General features: G+C 32.4%; 1 protein-coding gene across 1 annotated transcript; it reads right to left on the bottom strand.

Annotated features, from left to right (window-relative positions):
- Window positions 1–7,900: 7,900 nt before the first annotated feature.
- Window positions 7,901–13,749, bottom strand: LOC127701616 (transmembrane protein 218-like). The gene is made up of 3 exons (XM_052205589.1): window positions 13,575–13,749; window positions 10,516–10,618; window positions 7,901–8,261 (listed from the first exon to the last, which is right to left on the bottom strand). Exons 1-3 carry the CDS (start codon window positions 13,679–13,681, stop codon window positions 8,124–8,126), a joined length of 348 nt encoding a protein of 115 aa, XP_052061549.1. The 5' UTR covers window positions 13,682–13,749; the 3' UTR covers window positions 7,901–8,123.
- Window positions 13,750–19,110: the final 5,361 nt, after the last annotated feature.

Here is a 19,110-nt window from a genome sequence, read left to right as displayed (position 1 = left end):
TTTCATTTATATATAAAAATTTACATATCTATAGAGCTTCTTTCATATTTTTCAGAAAAACTGAATTATTTCAAATTAAACTTATCTTAGTAGTGTACCCTGACCACCTTTATTATCATGATCTGTTTCCTAAAATTAAGATATCAAATTAGAGGAACAGTCATATTTTTCACATACGGATATGAATGAAATGAGACATTTGTTTTATATATTTAGAAAGCATAAGATCTGGTTTTGATGAAATACTATTACATGTATTATAGAACTATAATCTTTCAAATATTGCTTGCTATGATTCTTATTGGTAAAATTGTTAACAGATTAGTATGTTAACACACATTTTATGGAGAGCACTTATATTGGTATTAAACAGCATTTTACATTAGTTTTGTCATTTAAAACTGTCTTCAAGTAATATATGCTGTTGGAGTCAAAGGTCAATCAGTTATATCTAACTATTGATCTGACCCTGCGACCTATCATTCACCTTCAACTTGAATCACTATCAGTCTGTTATTGTTAGCTATGTTCTTGTAAATGTTTGTTTTAATGTCATTTTGAATAGATTTGTACATGGATGTTTTGAAATGTATATGGACATGCGTTTTGAATATGTTTGTATATATGTGTTTTGAATAAGTGTATGAACATGTGTATGAATAAGTACATAACCATGTGTTTGAATAAGTATGTATGCATGTGTTTTGAATAAGTGCATGAATATGTGTTGGAATCAGTATGTATTCATGTGTTTTAAATGTGTAGAATATGTATACATGTGTTTGGATAAGTATGTATGTGTACATGGGTATTTTTACAGATTTTAACCCGGATTTATTGTATATATGAGGATTATTTTTACGGCCATGATTGTTTTCATATTGCTTTGAGCTTTGTTTATATTTTAATAACATATTTGTTAAATTGTTTTGTTGATGGTTGTAATTTTATTACATTTTGTATAGGGGATACAGCATTGTTAAAGTATTTTCTTACCTTGTGACTCATTGCATAGTTAAACAGTGATATTACAAAGAACTGCTATAGAATTATGAGTTTTTTTCACAAAAAATCTCAGCGGAATGCCTTCTTATATAACGTCGATAAGATTGTAGAGAAATCTAATCTGTTTGAATTGACAAATGGCTAAGTTTGATAATAATGTTTATCCCAGTGAGAAGTAATTTATTTTCATTTCCTAATTAAAAAACCACTTTATATTGCTTTTGAAGCTTAAATATATTTTGGATCTGCTTCTAAAGTCAATCTTGAAATATCCCAACATTTTGATTTTGTTTTTTATAAAGTCAGGAGTACCTCAGAAGAAAAACCTGGTTGTACCAGAAAACTCTTCACACCATGGTATTAATGCAACATGACATTTGCCTTGGTGTTTCTGGTTAACTATAATGTCACTGTTGTATGAAGGGTTCTCTATCAAATGTGCCTCCTTGTTTTGGTGTCCTGTATGAATTGTGCCTTCATAATATGTTCATTTGAACACACAGAGGCACATTGTAAAGAGAACACTATGTAATACTGACATCACATTTCATCAGAAACAGAACAAGTCCTAAATACAGAGGTTTAAATATTTTTTTTATCTCAAGTCGAAGTTTTAACTAAAAGATAATCAATTTACCTTCTATTTTGAAAATAACCTGATCATACATGTAGAAGTGGTTTTAATTCTTTTTTTAGTTCTGTCTATATATTTATCCTTTAATTTGAAGATGACATATTTACTTGTGGCATTAATTTACAGATTCAAATGTGTCGTTTTTATGAAACTTTGAGAAAATATCACATAGGCAACTGTGCTGAAATTGATTTTTAAATACAGTTTGAATATTGAGGTTTTTTTTGAGGAAATAGAACAACTTACCTCCCCTGAAATCCAATGAATTCAGCTTTATCATTGATATTTTGTTATTGAAATCTGTTATAAACAGGTATTTGTTATTTAATGATGTACAATAAAATACATGGAAAAGAAATCATTATTTATCATTCTGTCTTCATGCCATTTCAGACTGCAAATCAAAAAATATATAGTCTATTTTATGGATATTAAATTCAAACACATGAAAGAAGAATTTCATGCAATCTGCATGTTAAAAGGCATGAAAAAGTGCTGTTGGTATGGATCAGTTGGTGAACTTTTCAAGGCTGTATTATATCCCCGCCTCAAATAGGGAAGGGGAGAATAAAGTGATGCATACAAGTCTGTCTCTGTCCTTCACAAAAGTCGCAGTATGCAAGACATAGGGATTACTATCTGGTGGCAGCATAAACTATTTGTATACAGCTTGATATTTCAGAAGGTATGAGACATACCTTATGTTATGAAGTTTCTGTCTGTCACATGTCCATTGTCCTTAACCTAATTTTCTTGGTTAAGTGACTGCTTGAAAAAAAATTTTTTTTTTGTCAAGTGCTATACTCACTTATGATGAGTAATAGGATAACTATATTTGGAATATTGGTTCCTTGCAGTGTCTACATGTCTGTCAGGTAGGGTTATGTGGTCAAGTCTATATCTCAGATACTTTAAGCATTAAGGATGCCAATAGAATGAGTGTGAGGTGTGATATCAATCTAGCAGGGTTCATCTGACCTTGACTTCTTTTTCATTATTCATGAATAGGTCTGTTTCACAGATTCTATTACCCGTAGTTTTATAAGTAAAAGGTTAAATATACATGGTGTATAGAATAATTGCAAGGTGTACATCCATCTACAGGTTGCAATTCTGTAAATATAGACAATGCAATTTCCCATAGGAACTCCTTTTATGGCTCAAACTGTACAACTTTTACTAGGAAGTTTCGTAAAAAAATATATCCTAGAATGTAAAGCTCATATGCACTACTATTTTTTTCAAAGGTCAAAATATAGGGCTGCGTGGCATATTTTCAACATTTATATGTCCCAAACTTCAAGAGTTTAAACTTATACTAAAATTCTGTACTACCCCTCCCTTCACTTTGGGTCTTCCACAGATTTCAATTTGACCGCTATTCATGATTATTTATACTGGTAACATTCCCAAGTTATGTCTCTACGAGATGAAACATAGAGATCATATCTGGGAACCAGTAGGTAAACAAAACAAATATCTATGAATATTATATATCTCCCCAAAAGAGGCGTTGTTTGTGAAACAGCTGTATTTACAAAGTGCAACCTACAGGAATCATTTGACCTTGACCTTATTTTCATAGTTTATTGGTTAATGTTCAGGTTTCACAATCATAAAAATAAGATGTGGTATGATTGCCAAATGAGACAGCTTTTCACCAGAGACAAAATGACCTTGAAATTAGTAACTATAGGTCACCATACACCCTTTAACAAAGAGCAAAACACATACTGCATAGCCAGCTATAAAAAAAACCCTTACAGGAGAAGGGTAAAATAATCTAAACAAGAAAACTAAAGACCAGATTTATGTACAAAACATTATAAGAAAAATTCGTAAGGGTTCCGCGGAATCCAGTGTCTCGCCTACTTTTGCTGTTAATCGCAGGCTCAACAAAAATGAGGAAAAAAAATAATAAAAATATTCCTCTCTATACTATCTTTTGATTGTAAGTAGCTTCTGTACAAGTTTGGTAAAAATCCAGGATAATTTATGAATCTAATAAATGTTTTAAAAACTTAAACTGCAGACTGTATGTAATGTTGACTGGAAGAAAAACTAAGTCCATTTATAAGTAAAATACGGAAAAAATGGAACAAAATTTTATCAAAATTTCCTTCTAAATACTAGCTTTTGATCATAAACAAGCTTCTGTCCAAGTTTGGTACAAATCCAGGATAGTTTAAGAAAGTTGTTAAAATTTTAAAAACTTTAACCACAGAGTGAATGTAATGTTTCCTGGCAGAAAAACTAAGTCCAATTATAAGTAAAATACGGAAAAAATGGATTTTTTTTTTACAAAATTTACTTCTGGATACTATCTTATGATCATAAACAAGCTTCTTTCCAAGTTTGGTAGAAATCCAGGATAGTTTAAGAAAGTTATTAAAATTTCAAAAACTTTAACCACAGAGTGAATGTAATGTTTCCTGGCAGAAAAACTAAGTCCATTTATAAGTAAAATACGGAAAAAATGGATTTTTTTTTTACAAAATTTACTTCTGGATACTATCTTATGATCATAAACAAGCTTCTTTCCAAGTTTGGTAGAAATCCAGGATAGTTTAAGAAAGTTATTAAAATTTCAAAAACTTTAACCACAGAGTGAATGTAATGTTTCCTGGCAGAAAAACTAAGTCCATTTATAAGTAAAATACGGAAAAAATGGACCTTTTTTTTACAAAATTTACTTTTGAATATAATCTTATGATCATAAACAAGCTTCTGTCCAAGTTTGGTAGAAATCCAGGATAGTTTAAGAAAGTTATTAAAATTTGAAAAACTTTAACCACGGAGTGAATATTTGTGGACGCTGCCGACGATGACGACGCCGACAGAATGTAGGATCGCTATGTCTTGCTTTTTCGACAAAAGTCGAAGGCTAGACAAAAACAAATATGATATACATGTACGTTTACAGCAACAAACGAAAAACCACTGAATTACAGGCTCCTGATTTTGGACAACTGGACAGTGAAAGTAAATAAGCTGTTATCACAGAGATATGTCTCGCCTTTTTGTAATTTTGATAATACAAATGTTGAAATTAAAATAGCAATACTTAAACATTTAAGTTATGCAAATATTCAAAGTCGATGAACCATGACTGAAGGTACATGGCTAAACAATCACCATGGAATGAGATGTGCCAATGCTATTACAACTGCATACCAAATACCATTGACTTATTATAAGTCATTCCCTTTAAACAAACCTAAACACAAACATTAACTTGTAAACTATGTAAAAGTTTCAAAGTCAATGAACCATGATCAGGGGTGGGGCTATATAATCTCCATGGTAACAATACTTGCAAATGCCAATAAATTTGCATACCAAATATCATTAACTTAACATAAGCAGTTCATCTTAAACTGATCTAATCACAAACTAATACATGTAAACTAAGCAAAAGTTTCAAAGTCATGACTGAGGGGGCGGGGCCAAATATTCTCCATGGAAATGAGATGTGCTAATGCTTATACAACTGAACACCAATTAACATTGGCCTACCACTTATGGTTCCCCTTGAACTGACCTAATCACAAACTAATACATGTTAACTTAGCAAAATTTTCAAAGTCTATAGACCATGACTAAGGGGGCGGAGCCAAATAATCTCCATGGAAATGAGATATGCCAATGCTTATACAACTGCATACCAAATATCATTGACCTACCACTAGTGGTTCCCCATAAATTGACCTAATCACAAACTAATACATGTAAACTATGAAAAGTTTCAAAGTCAATAGACCTTGACTGAGGGGGCAGGGCCAAATAATCTCCATGGTAATGAGATGTGCCAATGCTAATTCAACTGCATAACAAATATCATTGACCTACCACTAGTGGTTCACCATGAACTAGACCTAATCACAAACTAATACATTGTTGATGCCCTCGCCGACGCCGGAAACAGCATACCTATGTCTCGCTTTTTGACTCCGTCAAGGCGAGACAAAAAGTGCTTACTGCTATAACTCAACATTATGAAGTTGCAGACCAAATATTAAATCATTCCCATGATAGAAGCCAAGAAAAGTTTGACGAAAACTTTCCTTGTACAATAAGTGTTGTAAAATTTCAAACTTTTGACAATTGGCAAACAGGGAGTGGCTACACAGTAGATGTAAAAACTGCTTACTCACTACAACTCAACATTATCAAGCTGCAGACCAAATATTAATGCATTCCCTCTCAAAGAAGTCTAGAAAACTTTGAATTTTCTACCTAAAGGTCTTTCTGGTAGGTTAGTAAGGTTACTAGACCTGCTTTTGCATTAGAAGATGCAGGTAAAAATCATGTATCCAAGTTTCAATGTTTTTCTCAGAAACTTTTAGTTATAGGTGAACCATATTGGGTTCATCTGACCTCTTGACGAACAGATTAATATTATTGAATTATAGTTATTAGGTCCATTTCTCAGATACTTTTAGTAATACGTCAATTAGACTGGTTATCTAATGATTGTAAGTTGTACATGTGCCTCTCACAGACCTCATTTTCATGGTTCATTGGTCATATTTAGATTATGCACAGTTAGGTTGGTTTCTCAGATACTACACCACATGTTTAGAATGATTGTAATTTGTACATGTGCCTCTCACAGACCTCATTTTCATGGTTCATTGGTCACATTTAGATTATGCACAGTTAGGTTGGTTTCTCAGATACTACTTCACGTTTAGAATGATTGTAAGTTGTACATGTGCCTCTCACAGACCTCATTTTCATGGTTCATTGGTCATATTTAGATTATGCACAGTTAGGTTGGTTTCTCAGATACTACATCAATGTGTTTAGAATGATTGTAAGTTGTACATGTGCCTCTCACAGACCTCATTTTCATGGTTCATTGGTTATATTTACATTACGCACAGTTAGGTTGGTTTCTCAGATACTACATCAATGTGTTTAGAATGATTGTAAGTTGTACATGTGCCTCTCACAGACCTCATTTTCATGGTTCATTGGTTATATTTACATTACGAACATTTCGGTTGGTATCTCAGATACTATATCAATGTGTTTAGAATGAATGTAAGGTTTACATGTTAGACTGACAGAATTCATCTGACCTTGGTCTTAATTTTTTTTATATGTTTCTGTTATACCTACAATAAGACCTTGATTTTAAAGACTTTCGTCTTAAAATGCGTAATTTGATAATTATCAGTAAAGCATAAGAGACATTTCAGCATTTGCATTCTGTTGACTAATGTTTTCCTTTATATAGGAGTTATTTCCCTCAAATCATTTTTTTAACCAATTACTATCTTGAGAACTACTGCAGATTCATTTATTTCATGAATTGAGGAAAAATTGCATTTTCATGGATATTTAATTTCGTGCTTTTTCATAGTTTTCATACAAGCCTATAAAAAATGTGTACTTTGTTGAATATTTAATTCCTGGTTTACCTTATCAGTACATGAACATTGATATACAATGAGTAAAAATGAATCCACAGTACAATAAAAAGACAAAAGAACAAAGATCCTCTACTGTCAAATGACAAAAATTAGCAAGTAACTCCTTTTAAGAGCTTCTATCCTTGCATAAAGATTTTTACCAGTTTTTTCCCCCTTTTGACATGGTCTGTTGTATACTATTCAATATTTTTTTTTGTGATTACTGATATCCTTTTTATTCATTAATGATTTAGACAAATTGTCAATTGACTTTTTATAGGAGTTGAAATAATTAACTTAGACTAACAACTGTTGAATGACAATTTTTTTAACCAATTTTAGCATTTTTGCCTTTTTTCAATTGATAACTATAAAGTGTAATAGATAGACAGATACTTTATCATCAAATAAGGTCTACAAAAAGGTAAGACAGAAATTATCAATGGACTCCATATTGACAATTATTGTTATTGGTTGTGCTTTGGCTATTTATATTTAAATTATTATATAAAGATAGAGAGGAACTTTGACAAGTAATGATGATCAGCAAGAAAGAACTACAGATAAGTCAGCATGACTAAAATAGTGACTCCTTAATTAGGAGTTATTTCCCTTAATTGGCTTTTTTTAACTTTTTTTCAGCTATCATTTTGAAAAGTATCCATGTGAAGTAGAGAAATGTAAGCAGCAAAAATGATCAGCAAGACAAGAACTAAAGAGGTCAAACATGATCAAAATCTGTATAGACTCCATTGAAGTTATAAACCATTTTTGCAGACTTTTTGGAGCCTCTAGTTTCTCTAAACTCAAGGCTTCAAATATTAATACAAAATAAAGAGATCACTTTTATATTTTCACTATCATTTACTTACAAAATTATATATGCATAAAATATATAAAAATAAATAAAAACAATACATTTGTGTACATCATTAAATCATTCGAACTTTCACAGAAACAATTTACAATATATCCAGAACTATGTATTTCCTTCTGCGTTTCTGCATTTGTAATCCAATAAGGTAAGCTTCAACTCCATTGTAGCTAGGGCACAAGCACTATACTATCTAACGTAGCCGTCTAATTGGTTTAGCATAAATTGGCATCATCATGTGATCAGACAAATATGCAACTAGTCCAATTATTATAAACAATGCACATCCTGATAACATCAAATATCTGTATATTATTCCATAGTCAAAAATCTGAAATAAAACAAAATATTTGGAATTGCTTGTAATCAAATGCTTAATTCATAGCATAAGATCTAAAAATTTCTTAGTAAAAAATCTGGAAAAAAATAAATAATTTGCTTATAGTTAAATGCTTATTTTGCAGAGAAGTATTATCTTGTTTTTAGGCTATGAACCTGAAAAAAGTAGGATTTGTCAGTTGAATTAATTTGTTACTGTTCAAAAAACTTGTTTATTACAAAAGAATCATCATATTAGCATAAAAACAGAAAGTCTTAATTAGAAAGTGAAAGTCTACATGTAAGAAATCAATTCTTACACACAGAAATGATTAAATATTATGTCTCGATTTAAAAACTCATTCAGCAGTTGTAATAAACTGCTTCGCTGAGCACAGCTGGATACGCCCGCAGAGGTCCAACCCTGAACAGATGGGGCAAAAATGGACACAATATTCAAGCTTGATACAGGTCTGAATTTGGATTGTAATTATATATTTGATATATTATAGGTTTCTGAATAAATGTAGTCAAAGAACTTGAAATTGGTTATATGAAAGATTTCTTGCTGTTGTGCAATACCAGTGGCGGATCCAGAACTTTTCATAAGTGGGGGCCCGCTGACTGACCTAAGGGGGGGCCCGCTCCAGTCATGCTTCAGTGATTCCCTATATAATCAACCGAATTTTTCCCACGAAAGGCGGGGCCCGAGCCCCCCAGGGCCCCCCTGGATCAGCCTATAAATATACTGTGCTGTTGCATAATACTTAGTAAATCTGTTGTCAGACTATAAACAAATAAAATCTTGTAACTCAGAAACATTAAATCGAAAATTTATAAAAATCAAAAGGTAGCTTACAAAAATAGATATAAACAATTTACCAAAGTTTCATAAAAAATGCTGAAAGCATTTTTGAGTTATTGTCCGAAAACTGGAAAATCCCCCTTTTTGTAATGAATAAAACCCCATAAATCGGTAACGTATATTCTGAAATTTATAAAAATCAAAAGGGAGCTCATGCCGATAGAAATAAACAATTCACCAAAGTTTCTTGCAAATTGGTGAAACTGTTTTTGAGTTATTGTCTGAAAACTGGAAAATCCCCCCTTTTTTAATGAATAAAACCCCAAAACTCGGAAATGGTAAATCTGAAATTTATAAAAAACAAAAGAGAGCTCACGTCAATAGATATGAACAATTCACAAAAGTTTCATGCAAATTGGTGAAATTGTTTTAAGTTATTGTCTGAAAACTGCAAAATCCCCCTTTCTTTAATGAATAAAACCCCAAAACTCGGAAACGGTAAATCCGAAATTTATAAAAAAACAAAAGAGAGCTCACGTCAATAGATATGAATAATTCACAAAAAGTTTCATGCAAGTTGGTGAAATTGTTTTTGAGTTATTGTCCGAAAACTGGAAAATCTCCCCTTTTTTAATGAATAAAACCCCAAAACTCTGAAATGGTAAATCTGAAATTTATAAAAAACGAAAGGGAGCTCACGTCAATAGATATAAACAATTCACCAAAGTTTCATGCATATTGGTTAAAGCATTTTTGAATTAATGTCCGACATGTTGACGACACGGACAGACAGACGGACAGTCAACGGTATACCATAATACGTCCCATAAACGGGCGTATAAAAAGAGTAAACAGATTGGACTTTTAATATTTACACCTCATAACAGTCTGAGAATAAATAGAGAGTATGTCCATGGGGCACAGATACTCCAGAATTGTAAAAGTGATGCCACCCAAATTCGAACTTGATCTGCATTTTGTGGTTATAAGCATTGTGTATAAGATTCATAGCATTTGGTTGAGGCAAACTAAATTTTGGTGTGGTTCATAAGTGTTTCTCGTTTTTTATATAGATTAGACCGTTGGTTTTCCTGTTTGAATTGTTTTACACTAGTCATTTGGGGGCCCTTTATAGCTTGCTATTTGGTGTGAGCCAAGGCTTCATATTGACGGCCATTCTTTGACCCATAATTATTTACTTTTTATACATTGTGACTTGGATGGAGAGTTGTCATATTGGCACTCATACCACATCTTCTTATTTATATATAAAGTTAGAGAACAGAATCCAATTTCGGGACATACATACGTACAGACGGATGTATGGATAAGGGTAAACCTAAATGCCCCCTCCACTACTGTCAAATGACTGTGGGGGCATAAAAATTGAGATAGATAGGGTAAGGGTGTTAGTCTGCCTTATTCTGGTAACAATGAACATGAAGTATGTAATAAAACTTACAGTGACCGATTCTTCTATGGTAGGTACTTTAGGTTCTCTTGGTAATACAACTAATATAACAGTTATCAACCCAGCAAATAAGACAGATCCTATACCAGCATATCTACAAAAAAAAGTTTCTTATATCAAACTATAGAAAAAAGACACCAACAAAATAGGGGGTAAGAGATAGGCATGGGATTTAATTGTATAATTTCATCCATTTTCAATATTTTAAATTGTTGACTGATAACATACATTTAGTAAGTAATAATTAATAATCTTGAAGAATTGGGTGAATGGTTTTCGGCCAGCATTTTGTCCAGTGTAATAGCTTTCTGTTCTGTTTAGAAAATCTCATTTTTCCAAAGGACCATTTTCATATTGACATTTCAGGTCAAAGGATAGAATAAGTCCCATCACACTAACCAGTGAATCTGAAAGTCTTCAGTTGAAGCTTCATAGTTCGATCTAATCCCTTTTGGGATCCTGAATCCACAGAGATTCTATGAATTGGCTGCCCCAAAAATGCACTGTAGAGCATTTACATAGTTATACAAAATGTACCTTTATCTTGATATAATGGAATAAACAATATACCAGAAGTGCAACTTTAAAATATTTTATTTTAATATTTTCTACATTACTGCTATTACATTATAGACCAAGATTGCTCTGACAGCCTTTTCAGGACTTGTCAGAAAATTTAAATGATTGTTTACAAATTTGGTGATGTCTTAGAGTTAGATACGAGTCAATTACCAAGCGGGTAATGCATGATGCCTAATTGTTTGATAAAACTTGCTCACATATTTTATAGCAAGAACATGACATGTAAAGCAAGGTCTGCTAACCCTTCTGGATCACCTGAGATCACACTAGTTTTTTTGGTGGAGTTCATGTTGCTCAGTCTTTAGTTTTCTAGGTAGTGTTTAGTAGACTTGTCTTTTACAATTCTGCCACGGCATTGCCAGTTTCTCTTCCACTTATGAATACAAATACTTTATCAAAGCAATAATCAGCCCATGATGGCATGTTACATATATTGATTGACGTATTAACACCTTCAGGATCTTGAGATCTTGCTCAAATTAACCTTCTGATGTCATGCAGCAATCACTTTTTAATTCTGATGTATTTTTTAAAATTGGAATGCTAAATTTTGTGGGAAGTGGTGATTTTGAGTAATGGCACACAAATTTGCATACAAGTTTTAAATATTTCTATAGACGGATATGTTTTTATATATCTCCTGGAAGCTAAAACTTTTTCAACTGTACAGGTTAACCGTTTGTCTGCACTCAGAGCAAATTTATAAAAACAAATTTTGTTCATATGTAATTAAGAACCTTAAAGGATGCTATGATTATTACGTTTGTACAAACGCAAGTGGATAGTGGGGGCTGGTTTTAATCAGATCGTGATTATATGAAGATTATTATATCAGTAATTTACTTATTATAAAACGTTATAATAACAAATCAAAGCCACAGTGTTGCACAATTCTTCATGGTCTTATGAAAGAAACCAAATAAATTTGTTTATATATTTTGAATGTTTTGGTCAGGTTGGGGAAGATCGTCATAAATCATGTAAATGGGTGCTTCACCCATTTATGATTATTATATACAGAATTGGGTATCAACTTACAGTGGTAAAAAAATCCAATTTCATATTTCATACATGGCTGTCATGGCAAAAAATTCATATAAATGGCAGCACTTTCCCCTTTAAAAGCATATTTCAAATGAGAACTGAATACAAAGATAATGGCCTCCAAAAATCAGACTTTTTCAAGGCTATTAACTTTTAGGCACTGACTACGATTACGTTGAAACGTAACAGTAACAAAAAAGTTATTGTTTTGTTGCACACTAATATCCTGAATGCTAGATTGGGATAGGAACCGATTAATTATGAACGTAACAATAATATTTGTGTCCACGGTTATGTTGCATTATTGTTACATTAGATCAGAGCAACTATACAAATCCTTGATTAGAGACATATAATATAGACACTTTGGAAAAGCAAGTTTTTTTCTTATATAAATATCAACAGGTCATAATAACAATACAAATTTTAAATAATTAAATTCATGTTATAAAATTGAAGTTTAACGTGACACAGACTAAGTTTCCCGCGTTTTTTTCCACGAAATAATTTTATTTTCTGGCACTATTAAATGTATTAATTAACGATACAAACCATAATAATGAAAATAGGTTAATATTCAGCTACATTTGTAAATATTGTTGACACCTGTCAGCAAATGTTAAAATCAATTGCCTTCACAAATAGTTCTCGATTCGTATTTTTATGTTTTATTTTTTTCCCATTTGAACCATGCTAATTTGGATATTAAAAGCCGAGTTGAACATAACATAACATCAGTTATAAACGGAAATGAAATAATATTAAAGGACTACTTAAAACAACATCACATATTCAACAAAAATTTTGGACGAAAATATAAATATTTCATGATTCAAAAAATACTTTTCACCTGAAGCATGGCAGGCATTTAAAGCCGGTATAACTTCAAAAAGGGAAATACATGTATTTACACTTTTGGTATTTAGCTATATTTTGCCCTTGAATGACCTTAGATCTACTCGGAATCACCTTTTGACGTCAGGCAACAATCACTTTATAATTGTGACGTCAAATGTTTTGAATTATGATGTCAAAGTTTACGGGAACCTGTGTGATTTTACGTAATGGCGGACAAATTTGCATACAAGTGTAAATACGTCTATTGCAGACTGGAACTGTTTAGTGTGCAAAACCGACGTGCACACTGCAGTTTCACTCGTTTTTAAGTTGCATTTTAATAATAATATATTACATACATATGGACATATACTATTCTTAGCATACATTGAATTGCATTAACGTAACTGTTGACACAAATTTTATTGATACTTCGTAATTAATTGGTTCCTAACCCAACCTAGCATTCTGGCAATGAGTGTCCAACGTGTTACTGTTTTGGGGTATAATACCCAAATTTTAATTTATGAGGATCTCCCCAACAGGCAACATGTTGATATCTTCCTTCTCTTTTTTCTGCAACTTACGCAATCGCCCCTTCCGCTCTTGAGAGAAGCAAACAGAGCAAAAGACAAATAGACCATATCAAAGCTAAGGTAAACAACCCTGGCCCAACGCCGAGCACTGTAGCCATTTTGTTGTTTAGAGTTTGGGTTATAATATTTTTGCTTGACAAGTCAAAACATCTTGTTTACAACAAGTCCATGTTACGTTTGTATGGCTTACTATTATTGGTCGATGTCAGTAAGATATCGATTGGCCAAATATTTTTCCGCGGGAAATTCAAACATAAAAAATAAAAAGAGAATATCATATGGCTTTTTTAATATCACACCCATATCTACCCGAGACACCAATATAATCCCAAGAGCTCGCGGGATTATATTGGTTGAGGGTTGACACTCACTTTATTATATGGCACTGGCTACGGTTACATGGAAATGTAACAATAATAAAAATATTATTGTTACATTGGAGACTAAATGCCGGAATGCATGGTTGGGCAAGGACCTGATTAATTACGAATGTAACAATAATTATTGAGGCTACGGTTACATTGCGTTATTGTTACATGAAAACAGCAATGTACGATGGGACTAGTAATATGTACTAAATAATAAAAGTTGAAGACATTTATTTTATATTTACAATACATACAATTATTACATACAATTTCTTTAATTTTTTATTTACAATGACATTTTCTACATATCCAGTAAGTGGTTTTTGGAGCATGTTTAAGTCCGACGCATTTCTGATGAAACCACTCTAAGCAGCCATCACACACCAGTGATGCCGCATTGTGAACGTCCATATCGCATACCGTGCAGTTCCATTCTACGATATCCCTTTTAGAAGATAAGGCAACCTTTAATGTTTGCCATGCTTCTGGTGAGAAATACTTTTTCACTCTAGCAATGTTGATATTCTCATCCAATATTTTGGTTGGAAGCATGTGGTGTAGTTTCATGTCGTCTTTCAATATGATCGCAATGCCGTCCATTACGGATTTTAGGTTTACCTCACATTTCAGTATCCAAATTAACTTAGCATAGCTAAAAAAAAAAGTTATAAAAATGCAAATCAATTGTCGAAAGTTCATCAAGTACTAATGAATAGTGCCGTTGAATTATTTTCCATTTTTTTTTTCATTTTTCAAACTGACAACGCCATGGCTAAAAAGTAAAAAGACAAACAGACAAATAACAGTACACAAGACACAACGTAGAAAACTAAAGACTAAGCAACACGAACCCCATCAAAACTGAGGGGGGGGGGGATATTCACTGTCCCAAATTTTTTTTAAAGTTATTTACCTTCTTCTTTTTCCTTTGGTCGTCTTTTTAAAAAACACAATGCTTTAGATCAGGTTTTAAGAATTAATTCACAATTTCATAACAAAAACGAGGCAAGAGAGTTCGAAGAGGCAGAGGCAGACATACTACATTCATTAAACTAGCAATGCAAAATAGCAAATATGTCGTTGGAAGAAAGAAAAAAAAAACGTTGGACACTTGGTCTGTGTCAATTTAAACTTTAATTTTATAACACGAATGTAATTTAAATCTCGCATGGATATTATGACCCATTGATATTCGTATATAGGTTAAAAAAACTTACCTTTGGTTTGGGCGAGCTCCATCTGATTTTGAAACGAAATTACGTCCTCCATGGATACATGTATACAGAAGTTCACAGTATTTTTGTTCACAGTTAGCAAACTTTGCTATTGATGTATCAATTTTTTAGAACTGCGTTTGTATAGCTGTATGAAATTTGTGTCTTGATATTGTTTCAGTTTTGTTTCAAACGCATCCCAAGTTTTAAATTTTTCACCCAAAACAAAATTGGCAATAGGAATCTCTTCATCCATTGTTCAAAGTATAATGACAGTAATAAGTAGTAGGTGTGCAGTTAAATACTTAGAAGTGAACACTTTTCTCAGCCCGAGTTCTCAACAACAAACCATTGAACTATATTTTTCGCCTTTGGCACTACTAATCTGAAGTAGTATCTTTAAGAACATCAAAACCAATAATACGTAAAACTATTTAAACACCATTTGTTGAATAATAATATTTATTATTTATCATTATTACAAGTATTATTTAGTACATATGAAAGAATTAAGCAACAAAACTATAGAAGATATAGAGTTTAATAAATCTAGCGTACATTGCTGTTTTTCATGTAACAATAACGCAATGTAACCGTAGCCTCAATAATTATTGTTACATTCGTAATTAATCAGGTCCTTACCCAACAATGCATTCCGGCATTTAGTCTCCAATGTAACAATAATATTTTTATTAGTGTTACATTTCCATGTAGGTTACAAGAGCGCAATTATTCGTAATGCATTTTCCATAGGGTACCACTGGTGTTCCGTATTTTTTTTCTCGAAGACTACACAAACTAGGGAAAAACGGATTGCAGTTCCTGTTACTAGAAATGCCAGTGTTGCATTACAGCTAAAAAAATATAAAGGGTCATGCGGCAGAAATTGACTTAAAATGCAATTGAAAAAGATCGTCTATTTTTTTCGCTTAATGAAAAATGCATATTTTTAATGGCTCCGACGTGCAGAAATGGAGGATATTTTCTATACTTCGTAAAATGTGAATATGATTTTCTGCAATTTTCTAACCTTATTGGATAAGCTTTCGATTAAATGTAATTCCAATCCTGTATCATCCAATCAGAAGCCGTATAGGATTCTATTCTGAGTACCATCTTGGGGTAAAAACTTGCCGGTAAAATGTAAACAAATAATTGCGCTCTTGTAACCTATACGGTAATGAAAAAAAAATCCGAAAATTAAGCGCCCGCGCTAAATGAAGCGCTAGCGTCTATCTAGATAAAATCACGTCTTCAAAACATTATCTGATCACTCTCTGAATTTTGAGAATTAGTTTTTGCCCGCCGATCGGCCCAAAAATTTGAACTGATTTTTTCACCAAATACGGTACTGTTCAAAAAGACATGAAGATAAAGTTTATTTACTGGCCTTATTTTTCAAAGGTCATCCAGCACTCATCATATTGTCGACAAAACCGTTCTGATATGGAAAAGCTACATCGAATTTTGAAGAATGGCTTTAAATGAAACCATTTCTTGAAAAAAACACGTTTTTGAAACAGACTACAGTTTTTCCAAATTTGGAAAATATGATAATATTACTACTTTAGCGAGATAAACTATTCTTGGACTACAATATTCAATGCCAAGATTAATTTTTCTACTTTGCAATTTAACTAAATCGTTGGTGTTTGCTTAGGGACCCTTTTGGTCAATTTTCACCAAATTAGCTTTTTGCTAGAATAGCAACTGAGTCACGATCATTATGGTTAAAAACCAAAATGAATCTTCAAATTCAAGATATACTCATGCTTTTCCCCATAAAAACAGTAGATATCACAAAACCGTTCTATTCTCTTCATACTTTGTCGACATTCGAGCCCACCCTAGATTTAGATATGGAAATCAACACAAATAGGAAACAGACTATAGCTTGAATTAACGTCGATGAAAAGTCCATTTGACCCCATTTCTCGCTGTTTTACATTTTTTCCGAGCAAAATGACTATTTTCAACATTTTTCAAAGCCTTATTTAAAAAAAATGTCTTTTTTCTATACGGTAATGAAAAAAAAATCCGAAAATTAAGCGCCCGCGCTAAATGAAGCGCTAGCGTCTATCTAGATAAAATCACGTCTTCAAAACATTATCTGATCACTCTCTGAATTTTGAGAATTAGTTTTTGCCCGCCGATCGGCCCAAAAATTTGAACTGATTTTTTCACCAAATACGGTACTGTTCAAAAAGACATGAAGATAAAGTTTATTTACTGGCCTTATTTTTCAAAGGTCATCCAGCACTCATCATATTGCCGACAAAACCGTTCTGATATGGAAAAGCTACATCGAATTTTGAAGAATGGCTTTAAATGAAACCATTTCTTGAAAAAACACGTTTTTGAAACAGACTACAGTTTTTCCAAATTTTGAAAATATGATAATATTACTACTTTGGCGAGATAAACTATTCTTGGACTACAATATTCAATGCCAAGATTAATTTTTCTACTTTGCAATTTAACTAAATCGTTGGTGTTTGCTTAGGGACCCTTTTGGTCAATTTTCACCAAATTAGCTTTTTGCTAGAATAGCAACTGAGTCACGATCATTATGGTTAAAAACTAAAATGAATCTTCAAATTCAAGATATACTCATGCTTTTCCCCATAAAAACAGTAGATATCACAAAACCGTTCTATTCTCTTCATACTTTGTCGACATTCGAGCCCACCCTAGATTTAGATATGGAAATCAACACAAATAGGAAACAGACTATAGCTTGAATTTACGTCAATGAAAAGTCCATTTGACCCCATTTCTCGCTGTTTTACATTTTTTCCGAGCAAAATGACTATTTTCAACATTTTTCAAAGCCTTATTTAAAAAAAAATGTCTTTTTTCTATACGGTAATGAAAAAAAAATCCGAAAATTAAGCGCCCGCGCTAAATGAAGCGCTAGCGTCTATCTAGATAAAATCACGTCTTCAAAAAATTATCTGATCACTCTCTGAATTTTGAGAATTAGTTTTTGCCCGCCGATCGGCCCAAAAATTTGAACTGATTTTTTCACCAAATACGGTACTGTTCAAAAAGACATGAAGATAAAGTTTATTTACTGGCCTTATTTTTCAAAGGCCATCCAGCACTGATCATATTGTCGACAAAACCGTTCTGATATGGAAAAGCTACATCGAATTTTGAAGAATGGCTTTAAATGAAACCATTTCTTGAAAAAACACGTTTTTGAAACAGACTATAGTTTTTCCAAATTTGGAAAATATGATAATATTACTACTTTGGCAAGATAAACTATTCTTGGACTACAATATTCAATGCCAAGATTAATTTTTCTACTTTGCAATTTAACTAAATCGTTGGTGTTTGCTTAGGGACCCTTTTGGTCAATTTTCACCAAATTAGCTTTTTGCTAGAATAGCAACTGAGTCACGATCATTATGGTTAAAAACCAAAATGAATCTTCAAATTCAAGATATACTCATGCTTTTCCCCATAAAAACAGTAGATATCACAAAACCGTTCTATTCTCTTCATACTTTGTCGACATTCGAGCCCACCCTAGATTTAGATATGGAAATCAACACAAATAGGAAACAGACTATAGCTTGAATTAACGTCGATGAAAAGTCCATTTGACCCCATTTCTCGCTGTTTTACATTTTTTCCGAGCAAAATGACTATTTTCAACATTTTTCAAAGCCTTATTTAAAAAAAATGTCTTTTTTCTATACGGTAATGAAAAAAAAATCCGAAAATTAAGCGCCCGCGCTAAATGAAGCGCTAGCGTCTATCTAGATAAAATCACGTCTTCAAAACATTATCTGATCACTCTCTGAATTTTGAGAATTAGTTTTTGCCCGCCGATCGGCCCAAAAATTTGAACTGATTTTTTCACCAAATACGGTACTGTTCAAAAAGACATGAAGATAAAGTTTATTTACTGGCCTTATTTTTCAAAGGTCATCCAGC

This window comes from Mytilus californianus, unplaced genomic scaffold, assembly GCF_021869535.1.
Source record: "Mytilus californianus isolate M0D057914Y unplaced genomic scaffold, xbMytCali1.0.p SCAF_5, whole genome shotgun sequence".
Classification (NCBI taxonomy): domain Eukaryota; kingdom Metazoa; phylum Mollusca; class Bivalvia; order Mytilida; family Mytilidae; genus Mytilus; species Mytilus californianus.
This window is presented reverse-complemented; position numbering and strand designations above follow the sequence as displayed.

Bases quoted from the DNA above. Each gene is read 5' to 3' on its own strand.
- LOC127701616 (XM_052205589.1), bottom strand. From the start codon at position 13,681: ATGGCTACAGTGCTCGGCGTTGGGCCAGGGTTGTTTACCTTAGCTTTG. The intron at 10,619-13,574 runs GTAAGTTGCAGA...TTTTTTTTGTAG, and splicing joins AGAGCGGAAGGGGCGATTGC to ATATGCTGGTATAGGATCTG. The intron at 8,262-10,515 runs GTAAGTTTTATT...GTTTTATTTCAG, and splicing joins CCATAGAAGAATCGGTCACT to ATTTTTGACTATGGAATAAT.